The sequence below is a fragment of the Nelusetta ayraudi genome, unplaced genomic scaffold (genome assembly GCF_046127955.1).
Source record: "Nelusetta ayraudi isolate G7.1 ecotype Tasmania unplaced genomic scaffold, CSIRO-AGI_Nayr_v1 ptg000007l, whole genome shotgun sequence".
Lineage (NCBI taxonomy): Eukaryota > Metazoa > Chordata > Actinopteri > Tetraodontiformes > Monacanthidae > Nelusetta > Nelusetta ayraudi.
Window position 1 is genome coordinate 864,806 of NW_027466057.1, and position 24,355 is coordinate 889,160.

Here is a 24,355-nt window from a genome sequence, read left to right on the forward strand (position 1 = left end):
AAATGAATAAAAGGAAGGAAGGAAGGAAGGAAGGAAGGAAGGAAGGAAGGAAAGGAGGAAAGGAGGAAAGGAGGAAAAGGTCCCCCTCGTTATCCCGCACATCCCGCAGCCGGGGCGGTTGGTCACGGGGAGGCGAAGACGAGGGAGGCTGAGCAAATCTGTCAGTTCTTGGCATCCGCAGCCCGCTGCCGTGCCACTGGAGCACTAATAACAATAAAGAGGGCACCAAGACACGCTCTGTTTTTATGTCTGCGTAGCCTCGGGGGGGAATACAAGCATAGACGCAGACACACACACACACACAGAGGGAGAGAGAGAGAGCGAGAGAGAGAGAGAGAGAGAGAGACAGACACGCACACAGGGGAGAGGCTCTAATTAGCAGCAGAAAGGAATACAATGAGTGAGTTATTAAGACACAGGGGCGGATCACAGCCAACCTTTGCCCCCAGCCGGAGCACAGGTCATGTGATAAGAGGAGGATATCCGACAGACGGCGGCGCCAGGCCGCCTGCGTGCCCGGCTGAGGAAGATGAAATGGGTTCAGTCTCCCTCCGCCGTTCCAGGGCCAGGCAATGGTGCACCTGCTTTTTTTTTTTTCCTTTCCTTTCTTTCTTTCTTCCCCCTCCTTGTTCTTTGTTCCGTCCTTCCCCCCTCCTCACCACCACCGCGGGAGGACAAACTCCACTCTCCACGAGACGCGGCCATCGTATCGCGGCCGCGCCGTAATTACTGTATGTTTACATTGAGGTTTAGATAAAGTCGTTGTTTTGAGATGAAGGTCGGGGGGGGGGGGGGGGGGGGCGACTGGGGCAATATAACCGAGGCTGGAGGGAGAAGCGGCAGTCAAGGCCGCGCAGACGTCGGTGAGTGGAGGACGTGGACCTGGTGGGGGTCCACCGGTCTGCGAGCGGTGAGGGAGAAGCAGCCGAGCCGCAGCTGAACTTGTTCCTCCGCTTAACGCCGCACTTTCCACCCCCGGCTTCGTCTCGCTCCAGCGGGAGGCTTCGCAGCGCCGACTTTTATGATCCCCTGTGATTTTATTTTTGAGCGGGTGAGCCCATTATGAACTGCAAAAAAATAATAACCGATATTTTCCAAATGTAATAGGAATCCATAAAACGCCGTCCAGCCGCCTCTGTTTTTCCCATATTCCGCGTAACTATTAAAATCTTATAAGTCCTGTACATTCTTCTGCGCTCGTTCTCTTTTTTTTTTCCATCTCCAGTAAATCGCCCGGCTTTTGGCTCTCTCTCGCTCTCTTACCCTCTTTCTCTCTCTTCCTCTCCTCTTCTTCCATTTTCTGCCTGGTCTTCGGCGGCCAGTTGACCAAAAGTTGCCGGTTATCTCTCTAACTTTGACCCAGATGGAAATGTCAGGGCCTTTTTTTGGCCGCAACCGGGGGACTCCTGGCAGTGGCCGCCGCGCGGCCCTCGGCTTTCTAAATATACGGCTCGAGAGCGGCGAAGGCTGTGGCTGCGGCTGCTAGCATGTGCGTGCGTGTGCGTGCGTGTGTGTGCGTGCGTGTGTGTGTGTACACGGGTTTATGTGCGCGTCTGACTGAGACGGAGAGGCAGAAGGGGGGGGGGGGACAAAAAACGCAAAAAAAAAAAAAAAGTGCAGGGCCGCTGCCAACACAGGCATCATGATCCCTCTCATTTAGGGAGCGCTAATTGGCAGTTAATTAGCAGAATTGAGTCTGTTGTCAGATCCCAAGTGCCAGCCCCCCTACCGGCTAAGTTCATTTGACCTAGCCGCTTTCTTGATGCCGTAATAATAATCCCATTTATCTGTTTTGGTGGGTGGGTGGATGGGCTGGGGGCTGGCGGGGGGTGGCACTGGAGCAGACTGGAGGATGAAACACATTGTCATTATTGGCAGGATGCAGCAGGAGTGGGCTGCCGAAACCGCCGATTCCAAAACATGCGCTAGTGGCGCGAAAGCGGGCTGATCCGAGGCGAGGCGAGGCGAGGCAACGTAGTCTCGGGTAGCTGGCGCCAACGTGCACCGCCGCCGTGTTAAAGGTCCCGTTTTTCATTTGTCGGACTGCAGTGGAGCGCAACAGGCAAATAGCTTTCCAGAATGCTTCAGATTTAGCCCTCTGTTTACAGCCTCTTTTTAGCTGTGAAGCTGACTGCATTTTTTCTTTCTTTCACCTACGAACAAAACTGAAAGTACGCGCACAGGCCAGAAAGATGACGGCAATGACAAATGACTCAGCGGAACAGCCACTAAAAATACAAAAAGGAAGGAAGTCTCGTGCCCTCATTATTCTCACATGTCACAGGCAGGCGGGCGCTTGGTCACTGCCATGGCCCCGGCGGCTCGGACGCCATTTCTGGCATCCAGCCAGATGTCCTCCGGAACGTAGCCCCGTGTTTACAGCCTCCTTTCAGCTCTGTGCACAAAGTGATGCCTCGATCGACCTTACGCACGTCCGGGGGAGGATGAGCGCAAAGCCTGGAAAGCCGAGGCTCGCAGGGTGATCGCAGTGGGCGGAGCCAACCACCTGGGATTGGCGCCCCTTTGTGACATCACAGGAAGCTGGATCACCAGAGCTGGACGTTTTTTGGGGGCTGGTAAAAAGATGGGCAAGCAAGAGCGGGAGAAGATGGACTTCTGTCTCTCATAATCAGTGAAGGGACATTTCGCATTAAATCGGGACCTCCGATGGGTCTGCGCTCCACCTGGGGACGTCGCTGTCGGGGCTACAAGGTGCGAAAAACGAGCCCCGCTCCCCTGTTTATCGGGGAGTCGATTCACTGGGAGGCCCCGTTATGAAAAACAGGTGGCGGCTTAAAAAAAAAAAAAAAGACTGGCAACGGCGGACGAAAAGAAATAAAATAATTGCATTTCTCAAGTTTTTTTTTTTTTCACCGATTACAAGCGAAAGACTCTCCCGCAAAGACGGCGGCACTGGGGCGAGCGAAGCCAGATGAGGCAGGATAGAGCGGCAGTGGGCTGGGAGAGGTATTACAGAGAGAGAGAGAGAGAGAGAACAAGGGGGGGTGGGAGGAGGGAAGGGGAGGGGGGGTCTTTGTACATCTCTGCTCCTTTTGGCTCTTTCATTCCTCAACGGCTCGGTTTTTATTGGCGGGTCGTTTAATAACAAGAGCTCGGCGTTTGAAATGAAGTCGAGCCGCTTTTTTGTGTGAGTGTGTGTGGGTGAGGCCCTCATACCCCCCCCCCCCTTCTTTTTTCAGGTCGGTAATTTCTGCACTTGGGGTGAGAAGCGGTGTTGGGGTGCGGGGTGGGGGGGTGGGGGGGTGAGGTGAGGTAGAAGAGTCATGAGAAAGAGACGGCGAGAGAGAGAGAGGGAGGTAGGATTCAAGGAGAGTGCGAGAGAGGAAAGTAGGTTAATTTATTTTATTTGCGGGAACTGGGAGCCCTTAAAAAAAAAAAAAAAGAAAAGAAGAAGACGAAGAAGATGAGGGGCTGCTGATAGTGAGAACCAAAGTGCAGGATCCTGTTTTTTTTCTTCTACACCCTTCCTTCCTTCTTTTTTTTTTTTTTTTTTTTTTCTGGTGAACAAGCAGCTTAATGCACGCGGGCAGCAGCCACAGTGTAAAGCCTGCCAGGATCTCCCTGCGCCTTAGGCCATCTGTGAGCAGAATAGCAATTTTATTACTTTGTCATTAAACCAATTTCACAGCAGTATTGTTTGTTAATGAGCAGCCGCAAACGAGCGGAGATGTCACGTGCTGGAATAGCAGCGAGATTTGTGACCTCGCCTCTCCTCCGGCTCGACGGCGGGCAAAGAGAGAGGGAGAGAAAAAAAAAAAGGAAGGAGGAAAGGAAAAAAAAAAGAAAAGGGCCCCTGCGCCTCATTCTTATTCCTCGCCGTCATCGTCGTCGCCGACTTCTTCCCTCGTTCGCCGTGCTCCTCTCCCTCTTCTATCCCTCCCCCCCTCGCGGCGGTTGCTCGTAAAAGTGGGGGTGAGGAGGCGGGGTGAGGAGGGGTGGTGGGTGGGGAGGGGGAGACGGGAGATAAAATGCAAAGTCTATACAGTCGAGTCTCCGTTTATGAGCCTCCATTTGCCTTCGCGTCTAATTGGGTGGAATGGTTCCTCCGCGGCCTTCCTTGGGGGCGGGGGGGCGGGGGAGGGGTCTTCGTCTGGTCATGTGACCCCCCCCCCCCAGGGAGGCAAAGTGGGGCCGGACAGTCCTGGGAATTGGGAATTTGCGTAGTTTTTATTCATTTTTTTGCAGCAAGTTTAATCGCCTTCGTTTTTTGTTTGTTTGTTTGTTTTTTTGCGTTCGAGCTTCGGCCACGTGTTCGAGCTCGGCTCGGCTCGGCTCGGCTCGGCTGACCAAGGGGCTCGCAAAGATTCTTGACTCTTTTTCGCTGGATTATGACTAATGGAAGAAGAGGGAGGGATTGGAAGACGTGGCCCCCACCGCCGCCACCGTCACCCCCCCCCCACCCCACCCCCGCCCCCGCCCCCCCAGAGGATCAGACGATCTGACAAAGATTCGGAATAATTAGTTTTATCTGGCGAGATGGCCGGGGGGGCCGCTGGCCGCGGGGCGCTGCTGAGTCTATCTTGTTGGCCGATGTGTTTCCGGTTGGCTGATCGTTGTGTGGCTGGGTGGTGTCTCTGTGTGTAGGGAACAAGAGCTGAGGGTGTGTGTGTGTGTGTGTGTGTGTGTGTGTGTGTAGGCGTCGGGGGGGTGGGGTGGCTAGAAGGGATTAAGGTGACCAGGTGTAACAGTATGGGCCTTCAGGGTGTGTGTGTGTGTGTGTGTGTGTGTGTGTGTGTGTGTGTGTGCACGCGGCGACGGGATCTTCTTCTCGCGGCGGCTGAGCCCTTTAAACTTCGTGAACCTCCAGCAGGTATTTCTGTCTGTCCGAACACGCTCCTCTTCGTCTTCACCTCCTTCTTTCACACGCGGCACATTCTCTCCGTCTCCACGTTCGACGCGCAAACGACGACGATGAAAAAAACAAACAAATTTAAACAAAAAAAAAAAAGTGCAGTTTTGTATTTCGGGTTTGTTTGGTTTTTTTGTGTGTTTTTGTTTGTTTGTGTGGCTCGACCGTTTCCCTCGACGGCCCTTTCAAGAGACAATTAAAGAGCATCCTTTGACATATGAAAGGCTGAGACACCGATTGAAATAACATCCTCCGCAATGCCCCGATGTATTATTCTTACCTGGTGTACGTGCGTGCGTGTGTGTGTTTTTGAAGCTGTGATTCATGGCTTGGTGCCCTCTGTGGCTTTGAGGTGCAGGCCAATAAGCCGATCATGGGAGACGCTATAAATCAATACGACCTTTTGTTTGCACAGCCGCACTCTGCCTCCGTTCGGGCCTGTTATGGATGAGATATCAGCGGCGTCGGTGCCAAGCAAAGAGCAGAAAAATAAAGAAGGGGGGGAGAGGTGAGACAATGTCGCAGCCGCAAAATTAAAAAATAAAAAAAATAAAAAAAATACCACCTTAATTAGAACGCGGCCCGAAATCTGGGCGACTTCCAAACTAGCAATTTGCAATTTCAGGGAGGTGAGAAACAAACGCGGCAGCTTGTTGCCACGTCCTCAACAAGACGAGCGTGCATTCGTTTTCAGAAATGATCGGAAGTGTCTGTTTCCAGATAGATAAATAAATAAGTGAGCGAAAACGAGGCCATAGGGGTAATAGCAGTTGCAGACGCAGATAGGGATCAAATGAGATAAGGACAGAAAAGGGGGGGAGAGGAAATTAGAGGAATATTAGCCTAATCGAGGCTTTTCTCTGCCCGCTGCCTTATGAATATTTATCCCGCCCATTACTGGTGATGATGTTTCAATCGAGGCACCAGAGTGGCGGGTGGGAGGGGGGTGAGAATGTTTGCGCCAACCAGCCTGCGACCCATTCTGACAGAAAAATGTGCAGTAAAGGCGTCAAGAACTCACAGAACGCAGTGGCAGCTCTCGGCAAAGGCCGGCGTCGGGTTTACCTCTGCTTGAAAACGCGCGCGCGTGCAAAAAAAAAAAAAAAAAAGCAAAAGCCTGCCAATCAGGAGGTCAGTTTCAGGGCGTCTCTCGGCTGAATTTTTTTGTCGCCGTCGCAAAAAACCAGTTTGACTGGAACGAAGCGTCGGCGCTGAGCGCTCTGGCTGAGAGGCGGAGGGACGTGAAGGAGGCCAGCGGAAGCGGCTGCACACACGCTGGGCGGCGGAGCTGATCTGAGAGGCTAGCGCTCGCTGCGGGCCACCAGGCACAGCCGAGTCCCTGCGGTCCTTCTCCACAGTGTCGCTGTAGCTTCTGCCAGCAGTCCCCTCCACACAAACAACAGCTATTTATATCAGCCAGCCGGCCGGCCGGCCCGGCCAGCCGCAGGGGATGCTTTTTTTTTTTTTTTTTTTCCCCTCCCTCCTTCCCTCCTTAAACTCTGCTTCCCTGACCGCAGCGGAGGCGGCAGCACGAGTGTGTGTTTGCGCGGCGTATGTGTGTCACGGCAGCAATCAGGTGCAATCGAAAACTCAGATTAATTATTCAGCAGTCCGGGGGAGGAGGGGGAGGGGCGTTTTGACCCACGACTCCTGTGGTCACTGAGATGTGCCGGAAGGAAACGCAAAAAAAAACAAAAAAAACACAAAAAAAAACTTGCTAGTTGGAAACACTCACTCACAGAGAGAGACAATAATCGGGATGATGACAGACGAGTGGGAGGGACAATCCCTCTGACAAACACACACACACACACACACACTCACACACACACACACACACACAGCGGGTCTGCCTGCTACCGTCCATCCATCGGAGGCGCAGCGGCGTGTGTGACAGTACAACATCTCCAAAGATAGCGCTTCCCACTGAAGGTGTCACTTATTAATTGCTCCGACTGCTTTGCATTTTTACTGCCCTATATTTATGGCTGCTCCGAGGAGGAGAAGGAGGAGGAGGAGGAAAAAGAGAGAGTGTCAAGAGGATGGAGCATTTGCATGTGTATGTTTGGAGTCCGGGGGGGGGTGGAGAGCAAAAAAAAAAAAAAAAAAAAAAAAAATGGGGCAAAAAAGAAAAAAAAAGAAAAAACACTGAGCCTGATTTCAGATTTTTTTTTTTTTTTTTGGCTTTTAAGATTTGGGACTGGAAGTTCGTTCTCAGCTCCTATGTATGTGCTACAAGTGTGTGTGTGTGTGTGTGTGTGTGTGTAAGGATGTAAGAGTCGAACCCCACCCCCCCGCGCCGACCCCACTCTCCACAGGCCTCCCCCTCTTCTCTCTCTCCTCCTCTTCTTCTCTTTGAGCCGCTGCCATTATAGTCCTATAAAGGAGGCAGAAGAGCAGCCGTTTGATACCAGGCAGAAGGGAAATGGATTGGCCTTATTTCCTCCCCGCCGCCGCCACTTGTGCTGCCTTGACGATTCAGGCAATTGACACTCAATTTTGTTTGAAATATCACGCCTCCATCATGTCATTATCAGCTTCCCCCGGTAATCCACAAAGCCACACCACCCCCTGTTTGATATTTGACAATAAGGGAGAGATTGGGGTGGGTGGTGGGGAGAGAGAGAGACAGAGAGAGAGAGAGAGAGAGAGAGAGAGAGAGAGTCTAAGGGTTGCGAAACCTCTCGCTCGATTACCAGTCGGAGGGAGGAAAAAAGGGAGGCGAATGAAAGGGGAGCAGAGACAAAGGGAGGGCGAGGGCGAGCGGAGAGGGGAGAGACGGAGGAGGGGGAGAGAAAAAAAAAGTCACGCGTCAGTACGGCAGCGGCGGCGGCGGTAAATGGAGGATGGAAATGCAGATAATAATCGAGAGAGAGAAGCGGCTCAGCCGGTCCTCTGGAAGACGCGGCGGGGCCCGATCCAGCCGCTTTCCCGGCCCCTCCATGAGAGCGGGAAGCCGCCGGCCTTCCCAGAAGGAGCGATGGAGAAAGAAGCTTCCGGCGGCCCCCGGAACCGTTTCTTGACGGAAGCTAATATTGACACGTTGCTGGATGTTTTGGTGGGGATGCTCTTCAAACGGCTGTTGGTCCCTCTGCTTTATCGGGGGTTTGGCAGACGATGCCTTCCTTTTTGCTTCTTCTTCTTCTTCTGTTTTTTTTTTTTTTTTGCCGCGCTCCCTTAAGGTGTCTTAAGGGAGGCCGATGTGTTGCGGTGATTTTGGGAAATAATGTCAGTTAAAAAAAAAAAAAAGCGTGCAGGGTTGCCTCACCCCCACCCCACCTCCCGGGAGAAGGGGAGGTTAATGACGGGAACTATTAGGGGACTTGACTGTGAGGAAGCAGGAAGCGGAGATGATTCCGCCCCGCCGCCTCGCGTCAGAACAAAAAAAGAAAAAAAAAAAAAAAGAAAGGAAGAAGGAGGAAAAAAAAAAAACTGGTGGAGCTGGAGCAGGTTAGCCGCGCCGGGTTGCTACAATAAGGACTCTTTCATACAGGTGTGTTGACGCCCGGGGCAGGCTTGGCCCCGCTCCATTCCATTCACCCCGGCTGATTTGAACAATAACTATCATATCTGCTAAAAGGGAAGGGAGGGCGAAGCGTCAGGCAGGAGATGCCTCAGAGCGGCGGCGGGGCCAAGAAAAACCCCCGCCGCCGTTGTCAGAGCTTGTTGATGTTTTAGCCCGACTCAAAACGAGCAAGTTTTTTTTCTCCCGCCTCCTCCTCCTCCTCCTCCTCCTCCTCCCCCTTCTTCTTCAGCCTAAACACCCCTCCACCCTCCTGTTCCTCCTCCCTCCCCTACTTCCAGACTGCAGTCTTCTTCTTTTTCTCCTTCTTTTTTCTTTGCCGCTTTCTTCTTCTTCTTTTTTTTTTTTTTGATGCCGAAGGACAGAGCGCCGCGCAGGAGACGCGAAACAAAGTGCTGCTGTGTGGAGCAGCAGCTGCTGCCTCGCCGAGATCAAAGGGGGCAACAAGCGTGCTCTTCCTGGCCAAACGTTCCTCTGGAGGTGTTTGACGGACAGTCGGCAGCTGGGGCCGCGCAGCCCGCCGTGCGAGGGGTCAGTCGGGCTGCCGGACGGCGAGGGCCCAAGGGTGACGTGCCCTCTCTGGACAGCAGGGGGGTGCGGGAGGTGTTGGATTGGTGGTCGGGGGTTGGAGGGGGGCAAAGATAAATAAAGGATTGTTTTATTTTGGAGCATTGGGGCGGGACCTTGACAAATTCAAATACGCACGTCGTAAAAGGAGAGAGAGCACGACGAGAGAACCAAACTGAGGCTCCCTGCAGCACCACCACCACCACCACCCCCACCCTCCTCCGTCAGAACCGGGGAAGATCGCGAGAGCGAAGCCTGCCGCAGTGCTATTGATTTATTTTAATTAGCTGCTCGTTAAATCGTGTCAGTTTGCAACACAAATATATAATTCTTTGTCTGATTTTCCACTCGGGGCCTTAATGACTCGGAGGAGGGGGAGGGGGAGGAGGAGGAGGAGGAGGAGGAGCGAGTGACGGAGCGGCAGCGCAAATGTTGCTCGCAGAGGGGCGAGCGTGAGGGAGAGAGAGAGTGGGGGGGTGCCACAAAAGGGCAATGAGTGGAGTAATAAAAAAGGAAAGAAAAACAGGTCAGTGAAAGTCCACAGAGGAGAGGTGAAACAGCTGCCCCCCCCCCCCCCCCTCCTCCCACCAAACCCCCTTTTGGAAAAAAAAAAGGGGGGGGGCAGGGGGGAGGCAGCCAGCCAGGCACAGTGGATGAGACAGAGGTACAACTATGTAAACACGGTGGCGGCCCTAAAAAAGACAGGCGCTCGCCTTCAAAAAAGAAGAAGAAGAAGGAGTAGAACAAGAAGGAGGAGGAGGAGGAAGAGAAGAAACGAGAGAGATCCCTCCTCGCTCGGCTTCACATCTGCACTAAATCAAACGCGGCGGTGAGGTAATGTGCGCCCCAGCTCGCGTCTGCCGAATCCTGTTTCGACTTAAGGCGGGAGGAAGCCGCCGAGTGGAAGGAGGGAAGGCGTCCCGTATCTCCCTCCGTCGGGAGGGGGTTTGCGATAAACCCTCGTCTTCAGAGGAGGGGGGGGGGGGGTCAGTGGGGACCGCCGCTCCGCCGTCGGCGACCACGTGAGCTGATCCAATCAGCGTTGTTGACACTACAGTAGATCAGCGCTGGAGGTTCAGTAGCCTCGAACTCCAACCACCTCCTCCGCCTCCTCCGCCCAACCGTCTGACCTGAGCGTAATTAGTGTTTGCTTACACTGAACACTCTCTTCATGCGGTTAATTTGCATGCCGGTTCCCGGTCAAACGACACCGAGGGCGGGGTCGGGAGGGGTCGGGAGGGGTCGGGAGGGGTCGCCGCTGTGAGTTTCGCGTCTCAATCACCGAAAGTTTGGAATCTTGTTTCCGTCCTGGAGTTGGAAGCAACGAGGTCCTAATCGGAACCAGAGGACGGGTTCACGTTGGTCCTCGCCGCCGTCGCCGCCTGACTTGACACCGACTCCATTTACGATGTCGCAGTTCCAAAAGTTGTCCCCTCGGTTGCAGAATGCCCCTCTCTCTCTGCACATCCTCCCGTTTTTTTGAATTTTATCAGCCGCCTCCTGATTGGATGGATTCCCTCCAATCTACAGAGTCATTTTGTCAGTTGCAGCAGCAGCAGCAGCAGCAGCAGCAGCAGCAGCAGCAACAACAGCAGCGTTCCTTTCTCTTTTGTCTTGGCTAAGCTCCAGCGCCGGGTGGTTTGTTGCATGACGATTTCTCAGGGAAAGGAATGACGACAACGGGAGTGCGTTACCAGGTGCGGCTGCAAGTCAGATAACAAGAAACAGGTTTTTTCTTCTTCTTCTTCTTCTTCTTCTTCTTCTGACAGACTGAGATGAGGCAGCGAGCCGCAAACAAAAGGCCGCAGATTTTGCTGCTGTGTGCACCTTTGCGCCCCCACCACTTGTCCTACTTTACTTTGCGTGAGCAAACTTTTTTGGCCCGTCGGTCCTCTTGGTGATGATGCAGCACTTCCTAAAAGAGGGACAGCGGCGCGGCGGTTCCACAACTGGGACCGAAGGCTCTGGTTCTGCTCCGCCGCCACAGCACAGCACAGCACAGCACAGCACAGCACAGCACATCTCGTCCGTTCCTCCACACTCGCACACACGCTGGCCGTATCACAACACAGCGCGCCGGGCCGAGGGTATTAAACACCTTTGCAGACGCTGCGCCGCCCCGCGTGAGTGCAAAAGATATTAGCGACTGGGAGGGGTTGGGGGTTGGGGGGTGCGGCGAGTGTGTTGATCCAGCCAAGCGGAGAGGAGAGCCCCGCGCGTCAAGTGGACTCCCGCTACCTTGGCTCCATCGTTCATATCTGTCTGTTATTTCCCCGGAGCTGGGCTCCTCCTGTGGAGACTCGCAGCCGCTGCGTCTGCGCAGACTTTGCCGAGGAGCCTCGCAGCGTGTCGGGATTATTGTGCTGGCGCACACGCACGCACGCAAGGCGAACCTGGGGACGCCGGTGAATATTTGCAGCTCTGTTTTAAAGTCGCTGCATCGTCCGCCTTCCTCCTCTGTGGTGTTTAGCTTAACATTTTCACAGGAAAGCAGCCGGATCCCACTTCAAGTGTTTGGCCAGGCCAAACTGCACCTTCTACCGCCCACCTCAAATTTGTAGCGGCAGATCTGGTGTGACCCCTCTGACTTCACTCGGGTTGTGTGGAGCGTAGACGCATGCACGGAGAAAACAGTTTGACCCCCCCAAACGTGGCCTGACTTGCTTTGTGCCGTAATATCTGGGTTTTTCATTCTTTTCCACGCTGAAACTCCACACACACACACACACACACACACACACACACACACACACACACGCTGAAGAAAGACAGGCTGAGATAGTGCCCGTGCAGGTCGTCAGTGTCCGGGGGGGTTTCGGCCTCGATGGCTTTCAGAGTTCTTCGTGAGGCTAAAAATCAGGTTTTCTCAAAGCAGGGATGAAGCCTTAATTGCTGGTTCACACGTCCATGTGTCCAGTGAGACATTTGAAATTGCTGTCAATTGAAAATAATATATATTAAAAAAAAAAAACACTGCACTGGCTGCAAAGAACATGCTGATGGCCATTTGCGAGTGCATTAACCGGCAAAAAAACTGCTTGAGAAAACGCACTGGCCGCTCAGTGGCTGGGAGGGGAACTGCGGCGGAGCGCTGTGCCCCCACCGGGCCGCCTCCTCCTGGGCTAATGTACGCATTCTGAGCGGTATCCCCAGGAATGACCTCCTCCTGACCCCATAACCTTGCTTTTAATTATTTGTTTGAAGACAGCATGGAGTTCCCATGCTGAGAGGTGCTCTGTGTACTTCAGCTCTGTGTGTGTGTGTGTGTGTGTTGGTGTTTCTGCGCTAACACTGAGCAGAGGCAGGGCCATAATAAGCTAGACCACCAGATGTAGATAATAAAACACGGGGCTACGGCTAGGAGGGTTTTTCTTTTTTTTCTCTCCCTCTTTCTTTGCCGGTATCCCCCGCGAGCCTGCCGTGTTCTGGTTAGCTTACAGACACACTGGCGGTGCTTGTGGTCGCGTCGGCCGCGTCAACGTGTGGATTTACGGCGCGGCGCATGTATGTTTTAGCGAGTGGTTGGGAATTCCGAGAGTCCCTGTGGTCAACCTTCCGAGTCTTTCTCCGCGGGGGTCGGGGGGAAGGGAGGTGGGCCCCCTCGGGTCCTCACCATCCATCCATCCATCCATCTGTCCATCCCCAGTTGACCGGCGCTCGTCTCCCGGAGGATTCCTGGGCCCGCGTTGCTCTAAGCACACACCATTAGCAGCTCACGGGTGGAGGGAAAACACTCTTATCAGGCCCGGCTCTGATAATCTCAATTGGCTTTGCTGGGGCTGATAAAAGGTGCTTGGAGGCCACCGGGTGGGGCCCCATTGGTCATCCCCACCCCACCCCCCTGACCAACCCCGACCAACCCCAACGGCCTCCGACGTGCAGCATCGCCTTCCACAGTTGCTGCGGCAACGTCGTCGGAGAACCAAAACAGAGCCTGCGGTCGCGTGAGATACGAGTCTGGTTAGCTAGTTGGACGGGTGGGGGGGAGGGGGGTTGGGGGGTAGTGGGGGGGCTGCTGCTGACAGAAAGCAGGGCCATCCCGGAGGCGGCCCGACATCCGCGCATCGCAGTAAATTGTTTTCATACTCGAAAATTAAACATTTCAAGAGGTCCATAAACACCCCCCCCCCCCCCCCAACCACCCACCCACCCCTAACCCCCCTCCGCACCGCACCACCGCACCCCGCCCCGGCTACGTCACGCTACGAGGTTCGAGAAGGATACAAGCGCACGGCAAAATGTTAAACAAAAGGAGCGAGGGTCGAGCGAGCGAGCGAGCGAGAGAGAGAGAGAGAGAGAGAGAGAGAGAGAGCAGGACATCTGAAACTTTGATCAAACCCTCCCGCTGCATCGCAGAAACAGTCGGCGCCGACCATATGGGTATATTTAGCACCTGCGAAGAACATTCCTAATATTATGTGTTTATGGTTATGTCCCAGAATAGGTATGAATGCATGTGGTGGTGATTTTGGAGGCCCGGGGGTAGCGATCGGAGAGAGAGAGAGAAAGGGGGCGGGACGGCTGCAGCGAGAGGAGGAAGCGCGTTCGCCAAAGAATGCGTCCGCCGTCCACCGACTCGCCCGGCTGGGATTTTTTTTCCTCTCTCTCTCTTCTGCGCCTGCGGCGGTTCGTCTGCGCCTGCTCTCGAGCGCCACAGGCATTCGCGGCAAACGTCTCTTTTGTTCTAACGAACGACTCGGAAGAAGAGCGCGCCTTCACAGTCAACGGGGGGGGGGGGGGGGGTTTGGCCTCAACTCGTCGCCATTTTTCAATTGCGCCCGGTCTGACGCTCCTTGACTTCGCCCCACCCCACCTCCGCCCCCCCCTCCCTCAACTTTACTTTCACTCTGCTCCCATATGGATGTGTTTCATCTTTCTCTCTCTCTCTCTCTCTCTCTCTCTCTCTCTCTCTCTCTCCCCCGGGCTGGCGGCAAAAACCCTGCGTGTACCTGCACTCTGGATGCCCCCTGGCAAACGAGCTGCGCCTCCCTCTTTATTTTCTCTCTCTCTCTCTCCCTCAACTGCTGCGCATTTTGTACGTTTAGCCGCGTCTCTTTGAGTCGACCAGATTACAGCCCTTTAAGTTCATTGAAGAAGGTGAGGGCAGGTATCGCGGTTTCATGGGGGGATTAGGAGCTCAAATTGGTTCCAGCTCCAGTAGCCCCTCGCCTTATTTCTAATGACCACTTCTTTAGCCAGAGAGCATTTTTTTTTTTTTTTTTTTTTTTTTTTTTGCTCTTCTGCTTTGTTAAGCATCGCGCCGCCGGACAGCCCCGACCTGAGTTGGAACTCCCTCCGTAATGTCAAACACATGGCCGTACCTGTGTCGCCGAACAAGGCTCGCATTTCATTTTGAGTTTTTGCTGAGCAGGAATTGGAGAAGAAAAAAAAAAAGAAAAAGATAAGGACAAAAAACAGGGGAGAAGCACGGGAGACATCCGGCTCAGCCTGAGTGACCAGTTTTGGCGTCTGGCGCAGCCCAAGGCAGCAAGTAAAAAAAAATGTAAAAAATAATAAAACAGTAAGGTGGCTGCCCCTGGCTGGCACTCACCTCCGGGTGACCTCGGGCTCCACGGGAGCAGGGCCCGGCTGGGTTGGCTTTTGTGGAGCTGCACTTATTCGCCGGCCGTGGCGGTGATAAAACTTCAGACAGCCTAATTGATGGGCTCGCTGACATAACAATACCTTGTGAAAGAGCCGAGTGGCCCATGCCTGGTCCTCATTTCTAGACAGCTGGACAAAAAAAAAAAAAGAGAGAAGGGGAGAGGGGTCGGGGGAGGCGGAGCAGCAGCACCCCCTGCAATGCGAGCCAGAGCGGGGGTCCCACAATAGGGGAGGGAGGGGCGCAGGGTGGAGGTGGAGGCAGTGGTGGTGGTGGGGTGGGGTGGGGGTGGGGGGGGGAGGATGAAAGGAGCCATTTGCATGCTGTAAAAAACAAAACAAAAACAAAAAAATAAAAACTGTGAGATTCCAGCGGGCGATCAAGAGGCCCGGAGATTCGCCCGTGATGAAGGCGATGAAGGTTCTCCGGCCGCGATGGCCCAAGCTGCACTTAATACTTGAGGAATGTCTCCCCGGCGCCTATAGCAACCGGACGTAATCAAAAGCTTTATTAAAAGAGGGGTGGGTGGGGGTGGGGTGCGTGTAGATCATAAGGAACATTAAAAGTATCCCTCGCTGGGTTCCCAAGTCGGTGCACAATTGCCCTTTTGTTTGTGCAGGTTTTGTTGCGGGCGCCTCTCTGGAAGCTCCCGGCGGCTAATGTTGCCACCGGGAAGAAGAAAAAAACAAAAAAAAAAAAACGTTTTGTCTCTGCTGTTGCCGGCCGGTGATGAATCGTTTTGGAAAAAGCAGGAGTGATTTAACGTTTCTTTTTTTTTTTTGTCTCTCTCTCTCTCTCTCTTTCTGTCTCTGCTCTTCCAGGTTCATTAACGCCAGGAGAAGAATAGTACAGCCCATGATCGACCAGTCAAATCGAGCAGGTAAAAAAAAAAACTGAGACGAAGGCAGAGAAGCAACTCTCTGAGACGGCGTACAGTAGTTGCCGTCCTCCCAGATCCTTCCTCTGGCATGCGACTCGCGCCTGAAGCCCGTTTCCTTTTTTCATTTTTAAGGGGCACCTTGCGCCGTCTCCCCTCCTCCTCCTCCTCCTCCTCCTCCTCCTCCCCCCCATTGACTCTCCCTTTCCTTCCTGTTTTCTCCTTTAGATGTCTTCGGCCGGTGGCGCTGGCCATTTGCTGATTGACTCTAATTGTAGACTTTCCCGTTAGCGGCTGTTAGCGCCCTCTCTGTCAGCAGTGACATTTTACAGCTTGTGTCACTTTACATTCGTTGGCCTTAATGGTGGATTAAGATCAAAACCTTTGAAGTGAACATTTTTATTTCAGTTTCTACATACAGAATCTCCCCCAAAATAAAATAAGAATCTCTAGAGGCATTTTAACCAAACACCAGGTGGAAGTCAAAATCAGATATATTTACTAAAGGCAGGTGACTCTCTTCATCTCTGGAATATCTGCCACGATTCTGTGCGTCAATCAACTGTTTCCACACACACACACAAAAAAAAAAAAAACTAGCATGACTAACGGGCCCTCCTAATCTTTCACGAATTAGAGATTACCCGAGATAATGCCGCCGTGCTGCCAGAACGCGCTGTTTTCCCCGCTCCCCAAAGAGCATTAGCTAATTAGCGCTAATAAAAAAAGCCCCCAAAAAACAGCAAAACAAACAAGACCCATCTGAGGAAATGAATTGCGACTTATTCCTCTGTACTGCTGCTAGATCCAGCAGAACGCCCCGTCATGTACATCTTTGATGCTATCTCCACTCAGCGATTAGAACGCTGACTTAGTGAACTGGCTGCCAGTGCAGAAATACTTCCCATCCAGTCAAACTGCATGCTTTCTTCTCCTACCGAGGCCGGCGAACAATGTCGCTGCTTTCGAAAGACATTGACTGAGTGTGCGTGTTTGTGCGTGTGCGCGTGTGTGTGTTTGTGCGTGCATGACGGCATGCGCGCTTGGGACCCGCTGTACGCGTGTGTGCACGCCACGCGTCAGCCAGTGCGGTCGGCAAACATGAGCACAATGTCTTACAGTGTGTTTGGGCTCAAGCTGGGACAATTGCTGATTGTCTGGTGTGTTTTCTCTTCTTCTTCTTCTCCTTCCTCTTCCTCCTCCTCCTCCTCCCCTCCTCCCTTTTTCATGTCCACGTTTTGACTACAATCAGGTTTTCTTCTTGATCCTTCAGTGAGCCAAGGAGCTGCATACAGTCCTGAGGGCCAGCCGATGGGCAGCTTCGTGCTGGACGGCCAGCAACACATGGGGATCCGGCCGGCTGGTGAGTCCGTCTCCCTCCTGCTCCTCTTCCTCTTCCTCTTACCCCCCTCGGGCTGCGTTCACACCAAATCGGGCAGATTGGCAGCTGCGGCGTGAAGCGCGCTGCCTAAAAGTGAAGCCCGAGTTTGACGGGAAAAACCAAACAGGAAGTTGTGTGTTTTCACTGCGGTGCCCGATTTGCTGTTGAACGCAGCTTTTTAGTCCTGCCTGCCGTAGCGGAAACTTCCCTCGGTCAACACGAGGCCGGTCGGCCCTGGCGTAGCTTGCATGCAGAGCATGAGATTCAGCAGAACTGAAGCCGGGCTAAACCGACACTAACCACCAGCAGCACCACCAGCAGGACCAGTAACACAGCAAACGCTGCGTCTCTTCCGAGGCAACGCCGCCAGGCTCCTGCTTCCCCTTGCTGTGACTTTTCTCTAACGCACCTGAGCAAATCTGTCGCACTGATCTGATCCTGCAACAAGAGTCTTGTCATGTTTAAACACACACACACACACACACACACACACACACACACACACACACACACACACGCACACAATAATGAGACGCTGCTACTTCCTCACATTTCCCCCCTTCTCTTCCACCTGAAGCTGACCGACTTCATCCCGCCTCGCCCTCCGCCGTGGGTCTCACCTGCCGCTCAACCTCCCGCTGACCTCTTTCTGGCATTTCTCTCCTCTTTCTAGGGCCTATGAGTGGAATGGGGATGAATATGGGCATGGATGGGCAATGGCACTACATGTAACCTCCAGCTTGTAAAGCAAAACGCAAAGAAAAAGGGGGAAGTAAGTACTGGGCTCTTTTTGCTTTCTTTTTTTTTTTCTGTGTTTTCCTCACACGTCCACGCCCCACAACACGCCCCTCCGCCGCGAATGCACGCCTTCCGCCACCCCAACAACGGCTACGACGACGGCAGAATGCAAGTGGCTTTTTACGGGGATTAAGTCAGGGAGGATGGAAGTGAAAGACTTGGGAGGTCTGACGAGAAAAAAAAAACAAGAGAGAAAGGAAGGGACACAGAGGAAGCGACTTGTGGCGCCAGACGACGGCGGGCAGCGTCAGGAGAGGGAAGGAGTGCGAGGAGGAGGAGGAGCAACACGGCGTGGCAGCGGCAGAATTTATTTATCACAACAGCGCCATCGCTCTCCCTGTCGCGGACAGCCAATGCAAATGTTGGACATTTAGGGAAAAAATAACATCTCCAGGGGGAAAGGGGGCTGACGGGGAGAAATTAAGCAGGCTCCAGTGAAGCGATAAAGAAGGAGAAGTGAAACTGTCCTCCGAGTGACATAAATCTGTCTGGCCGAGGATTGATGCCCAAATTATCTTATATGCAAAGACGGGAACACCGCAGTACATTATGGTCCCCGAGCGAGATATACGGGCCTTGGGTGACACGGACGATCCTTCACTGGGGGTTTGGGTTGAGCTGTGCAACGGGGAGGAATGACCGCGTGTGTGTGTGTGTGTGTGTGTGTGTTATTTGGAGGAGCTGTGTGTTTTGATTATTTTTTACTGGAGGGAAGACGATTTAAGGGGGAGGAGGTGGTGGCGGTGGTGAGGGGCGCTAAGGGGGGGAGATGGGGTGTTGACTAGCCTGACCGGAGACTTGCAGACAAGTGCAAAAAAAAAAAAAGAAGATGAATTTATAAGAGCTTTGGATGCGACCATGGGTGCAATGGAGAGGAGGAGGAGGTGGAGGAGGAGGAGGAGGAGGAGGAGGAGGGGAAGCAAAACAGCCTTCGATTAAAGCCGGACCTGGTTTCCCGCCACAGTGCTGAAGAATCAAGACGTACAGCACAGCGGCGGCGGCAGGGAGGCTTTATTTTAACACCCAAACCTCCTTTGCCCAATGAGGCACAATATAATAACACTTACCTTGATTAAAAGAACCCTTTATATGTAAATGGAGACTGGATTTTTCAAGGGGTCACGGCGCCACTTCTGCCGACAGACATCATTTCACCCTCGCCACCGCCGCTGCTCTGCTTCCTCGCCGTTTCTCCTCTCCTCTCCTCCGTCTTCGCTTAATGGCAGCTGGTTCGAGAGCGAGAGAGAGAGAGAGAGAGAGGGGAAGGGGGAGAAAAAAAAAATCAGAGAGCAATGTTCCCTAAAACAGCCACATAGAGACAACATTTGCTCAGGTTGGCTAATTCTTAATATAGGGGGCTATATAATTTTGAGACTATTTAATTACGTAACATACTTTACGCTTCATGACCAATTACATTAATAGCTTAATATAGAGGAATATTATCCTCTCTTGATTTGATTACACAGCCGCACAATATGGCGTATTTGGTACTTAATTACGACCAGCCATTGAACGCCGCCGCCGCAGCCGCCATAACAGCAGCAGCTGCGCAGAACAAGTCAGCAGAGGCAGGCCAGTGTACAGGAGGGTTCTTTTTTTTTTCTTCTTCTTCTTCTTCTTCTCTCTTTTTAAGGGCACGGTTATCGTCTTCAGATGTTGTTTTTTTTTTCCCTTCTTTCTTGCACTCCGGGTAATAAAAGAAAGAGGGGTTTGAGTGCGCGGGGCGTCTAAGATCTACTTAGCAGAATGACTGCAGCTTACAAGAGAGCAGATTAGCAGCTTACGGTGTCAAAAACATCTGCTGGGCCCTTTTAACAGGAGCGGCAGCAGGTTACGTCGAGGTGAGGGCGCCCATCGCGCCGCCGCAAAACACTCCGACTGATTTATTTATTTTACGAGCCCCGGCTAGTGGGGTTTTAAGAGAGCCGCTCTGATAAACACGTGCATTTCAAATGAACTGACACGCGGTGGGTTGGAGGGGGGAGGGGGGGAGTATTAGAAAATGGCACAGCTTTTCCACCAATGAGAGCGGTCATTAATCTTGGCCTTTGCTGTCCCCACCCCACTGTTTTTCTTTTTTTTTTTTCCTGTCCTTCTTCCTCCACTCTTTGCCCCCCCTGCCCCTCCCTCGCTCACCAGGGCCCTCCAGTGTAATTTCCTAATTGCAGTGTACCAAGGTGGAGGAATGCGGAGAGTGAGCATGCCTAGTGACCTCACGCCGACCTCTCCCCTCCTATTACAGCTCCTAATCCCCCAGGGGTTCACATTACAAAGCAGGTCGGCCCAGACCCAATCCCAGACCCAGGCCCCCTGGCTCCAACGGGACCCCCTGCTCGCTGGCTAGCCTCTCCCCAAGGTCCAGGCCCCCTAGACCAGCCAGGTTCCCATACTCTAGCCCCTGGCTCCAGGAACTGTCTTACCTTTTTTTTTCCCTCTCTCTCTCCCCCACCTTTCTGATTACAAACAAACTGAAAGGAGCAGAACAGTGGCACTGTTGATCCGGCTGTGCTGTCACAGCGTGAGAGAAGCCAGCATGCTGAGGGGCCTTTTGCATATGAAGCACTTCTTTTTTTTTTGCCTTTAAAGGAGCCACTTGATGCGAAAAGTCCCCGGTTGTTTTCTATGCGTCTTTAGCCTGTCGCTGACCTCCCTGGAAAAAAAACAAAAAAAGTCCAAATCCTGAACTTCTCCCTCCGGCTCCGCCTTTCAAGGAGGCGTGTTCCAAAAACACAGATCGACGTGTTGTGATGTCACAAAGGGCAGGAGTGACTCTCCCAGGTTGGCAACCAAATGGCCAAAACAGGAGGGACGGAGCAGCAAAACCTCAGTCAATAAATAAAAAAAACACAGCCATTTTGTGGGAGGCTGTAAACAAAGGGCTAAGTGTAGAGGTTTTTGTTGGGTAATGAATCAGGAAAGGGGATCTTCACTGTCACCTGCTCTTTCTTCTGTTTTGTCTTCACTTTCTTTTTCTTTTATTATCCTCACTGCTCTCTGCTCTTGACTAGAATGCAGTTTTAATAGCAGCGAGCCTGGAACGCTCACAGCTACCAGAGGGAAAGAGAGAGAGAGAGAGAGAGAGAGGGAGGGGAAGAAAAAACTTCTTTTAGGGATTCCTAATCCAATATGTTCACAGCAGCTCGTCCCCCCGAGAGGCAGAGCGCCTGTTTGGCTTGTCACTAACGTCAGCCGGGGGAATCGACTGCTCCACTCGTAAAAGTATTAGCGCTTCGCCCGTATCAATACGACCGGTCGCTTTTCCTCACATCCGCCGAGACCCGAGTGTCTGTGGATGACCAAGGATCATTTTCCAGACCGGGCCCTGACCACAGCGCTATTGGGCATTGTAAACCACTCACCATAGCCGAAAATAGCCCGGCGCAATAATGTCTCTCTTTACTCGTCGGAGCTAAAAGCGCCGCCGCAGTTCCCCGTGTCATAAAATCTGATAAGCTCTTTGTTGCCGAGGCTGTTTTTGAATTGAATTTAAGGCCCGTTAATGGCAGACGGAGAATTGCAGTTGGGGTGGGAAAATGGTTTTATTGACTGGGTGAATTTATTCTTTCTCCTCCCTCTTCTTCTTCTGTGGCTCTCGCAGGTCTGCCAGGCATGCCAGGGGAGTTCGTACCTCAGAGCGGTCCTGTGGGCATGAGCATGGCCCCGCATACCTACCCCGGCCCCCACCAGATGACCTCTCACCCCTCCCAGCTCCGACGCAGACCCCCTCTCCACGCCGCCTACCTGCCCGACCTCCCCCACCCGCATCACCCCCACCACCCCCACCACCACCACCACCACCACCACCACCACGCCATGCTGATGCATGGAGGACCCTCGGCACACCCCGCGACGGCCGCGTCTGCACAGAGACCCCCTTTGCTCACTCCCATAGACCCCAGTGCTGGAGGACAAGGCCTGGACATCCACGCCCAATGATATAAGGGAACTTTGCTACCATGACGACAGCAGCTACGACAAGAAAACAGTTTGAAAAAAAAAAAGAAGAAATAAAAATAATAATAAAAACCAAAAAAAAAAAAAAAAAACACACACACACACACACACAAAAGCAGCAGCCAACAATAAATCCTATTTTGAGGCTATTTTTAAGAATAATAACACTTTTGACCAGAATTTGACACTCAAGAAACAGAATTCCAAATGAGCTGTGATATTTTTTTTTCCTTTTTTTAAAAAAAAAGACTTGTCAATTTTGTTACTTTCATCCAAAACGGAGGACCAAGCTGACAAGAACACTTTGTAAAGTCTTGGGCTTTTGGTAAAGATCAACAGCGGAGGATGTTGTGACGTACACAAGTGCAAAAGAATGGACAAGATGCACACACATCCGAAATGAAAACAACAACAACAACCCAAACACACACACACAGACACATACATACATACATATCCACGCACTCTCTCTCGCTCTCTCTATCTCTCTCTCTCTCTCTCTCACAGACACACACACACAGACACACACACACACACACACACACACACACACACACTTTTGGTGCGCGCACACTCTCACACATACCATCCTAAACATGTTCAGTACACTTTCATTTGAGGCGCTCCGAAAGACAAAAAAAAAAAGAAACGACAAGAAAGACTCCAAGAGTTATAACTACTGTAGTATAAAAAGTATAGATAAATAAGTTAAAACTTGTGCATTTTTTTCGTTGATCACATGGTTTATGTTTCCTGAGCTAGTTTTAGATGAAAGGTTAACCTTTTCTCTCTCACACTGTGTGTGCTCCTTCCTGGAGGAGAAACTGTCTCGCAGCACAGCACTATAAAAAAAAAAGAAGATGAAAACAACGACAAAAAACAACAATAAGAAGATGGAACATCTCAAAAAAAGGCTCCAAACCACAGAGGGCAGGTCCTGTCCCCCACAAGAGCAGGGCATGATGGGAAAAGGCTGCTAAATGACACCGGATCTCTCCAGAGGATTCAGTTTAAAACATTTGTAATGCCCTTCATTTTTCTTTTTCTTTTTTTCTTTTTTTTTGGTTCATGAATGAATGTTGCCCTGTAGTTTTTAAAGGAAAAAAAAGTTCTTTGTTTGACTTGCCCAAGCACTGGATTGTGTTGGTTTTATACATTTTTATTTTAATATTATTTTATTTTTTTGTACCCTGGACTCTCGTCGGTAAGAGCCTATTGAAGGAAGCTTAAAGAGCGGAAAAGCAACATCCTGCAGCGCTTCTTCTTCACCTGCGGATCAGCGGTCTTGCCATAAAGGACGATACTGACACAAACGTTGATTCTGTGGCACTGGAGAGGCATTTGACGGTTGATGCACCAAAAAAAAAACTATTACTGAAAAAAAGAGAAAAAAAAAACTTAAATTATGAACTCAATGCTTTTGGGGGGGAAAAAAGCTGAGAGAATATTGTAACAAACTTCGTACAGAGTTCAGTCTATTAATTGTTTCATGTTAGATATTCTATGTGTTTACCTCAATTGAAAAAGAATGTTTTTTGCTAGTTTCAGATCTGCTGTGGCATTGATATTGTATGTCCATGAATTCCTTCCTTTTTCAGCACGTGTTCCTCACTAGATGATAAGATGCCGTCTCCCTTAAGCTTTGTCAAAAATTACATTAAATACTTGTATGAGGACTGTGACGTAATGTTTAAAAGGTGTTCGGTCACAAATGCTGTAATAAATATTTCATTTTTGATTTTTGTTAGATTTTTGTGTGATTAACTGTGTTGTAAAAAGGCTCTTTACCACATTCCCATGAGTGTTTTTATTACCGGTATTGCAAATATTGTTATCATTTTTACCAAGAAAATGTTTCAGGATTTGCCTGAAGAAAAAACAACAACAACATTTTTAATTTGTAAATTTAAAAAAAGACATAAACAGCAAAAGTTGAAGAATTCAAACCTGCTCTTCAACCAACCCACTGATTTGTGTCCTAAAATTAAAACATAATAATGGGGAGAAAACCACCTTGAAATATTCTCAAAATTGCGAGAGCAAATTGCTACAAGCAACTGGTGTGCAAATTACAAATGAGATTATTTTGAAGGGCTGTGATTAAAGAGTAGAGTTCAGGCCCTCAATTTTAAAACAGGCAGCAAAAATACGCCAGAAATAAACGTTTCAAGGAAATAAAAATCTAATTTCCAACCATTCTTTTCTAATATTGGTCTATTTAGTATAGTGGAAAGATTATAAATGACTGTGTAATTTAAAAACATTTTAATTTTTCTTTAGAGAAACTACTAAAATAATAGTAATTTAAAAAAAAAAAATCTATGAAAAGTGTTTACGTCAGTTGGACAAACAGTTTACTCTCTTGGCGTGCAAACAATAGAAGCAGAATTTGTCCCCAGTGTATTTTTGCTCCTGTAGTGAGATCCATGGCTGCTGGCCTTCTCACACTGTCTGCTTTATATTTTGCCGTTTCCCGGCGCCGCCTGTCGGCCGAACAGAGTACTGCGGCAGAGGATGGGCTCCGAGAGGACATGATTCTCTCTCTTCTTCCTCTCCGCCCGTGCCGGTCGGACTCGGCAGCCGTTCAAGTTAAAGCCGTCAAACAAAAATGACAACATTTCTTCTATGATTATTTCATGTGCCTCATGTAAGTTAAAATAAGTCAAATTTTAATGTTGTATTTATTTTAATGAAAATAAGGTTTGATTTAAATAAAAACACGCCATAGGTGAATTTAAGTGCAGAACGTGGGAAACTAATATGACAAAAATAAGAATGAC

At 51.1% G+C, this 24,355-nt stretch overlaps 1 protein-coding gene across 12 annotated transcripts in view; it reads left to right on the forward strand.

Annotated features, from left to right (window-relative positions):
- Positions 1-23,322, forward strand: part of meis2a (Meis homeobox 2a) — an 88,618-nt gene extending 65,296 nt beyond the window's left edge. For 4 of the 12 annotated variants that reach the window (XM_076017671.1, XM_076017676.1, XM_076017673.1 and 1 more), the window contains exons 10-12: positions 15,384-15,442; positions 16,692-16,802; positions 21,220-23,322. In XM_076017671.1, coding sequence (XP_075873786.1) covers positions 15,384-15,442; positions 16,692-16,802; positions 21,220-21,557 — 508 coding nt within the window. In that variant the 3' untranslated portion in view covers positions 21,558-23,322. Of the gene's footprint in view, positions 1-15,383; positions 15,443-16,691; positions 16,803-17,493; positions 17,593-21,219 lie in introns of all 12 variants that reach the window. The other 8 variants (XM_076017678.1, XM_076017679.1, XM_076017681.1 and 5 more) reach the window with 3 other exon arrangements.
- Positions 23,323-24,355: the final 1,033 nt, after the last annotated feature.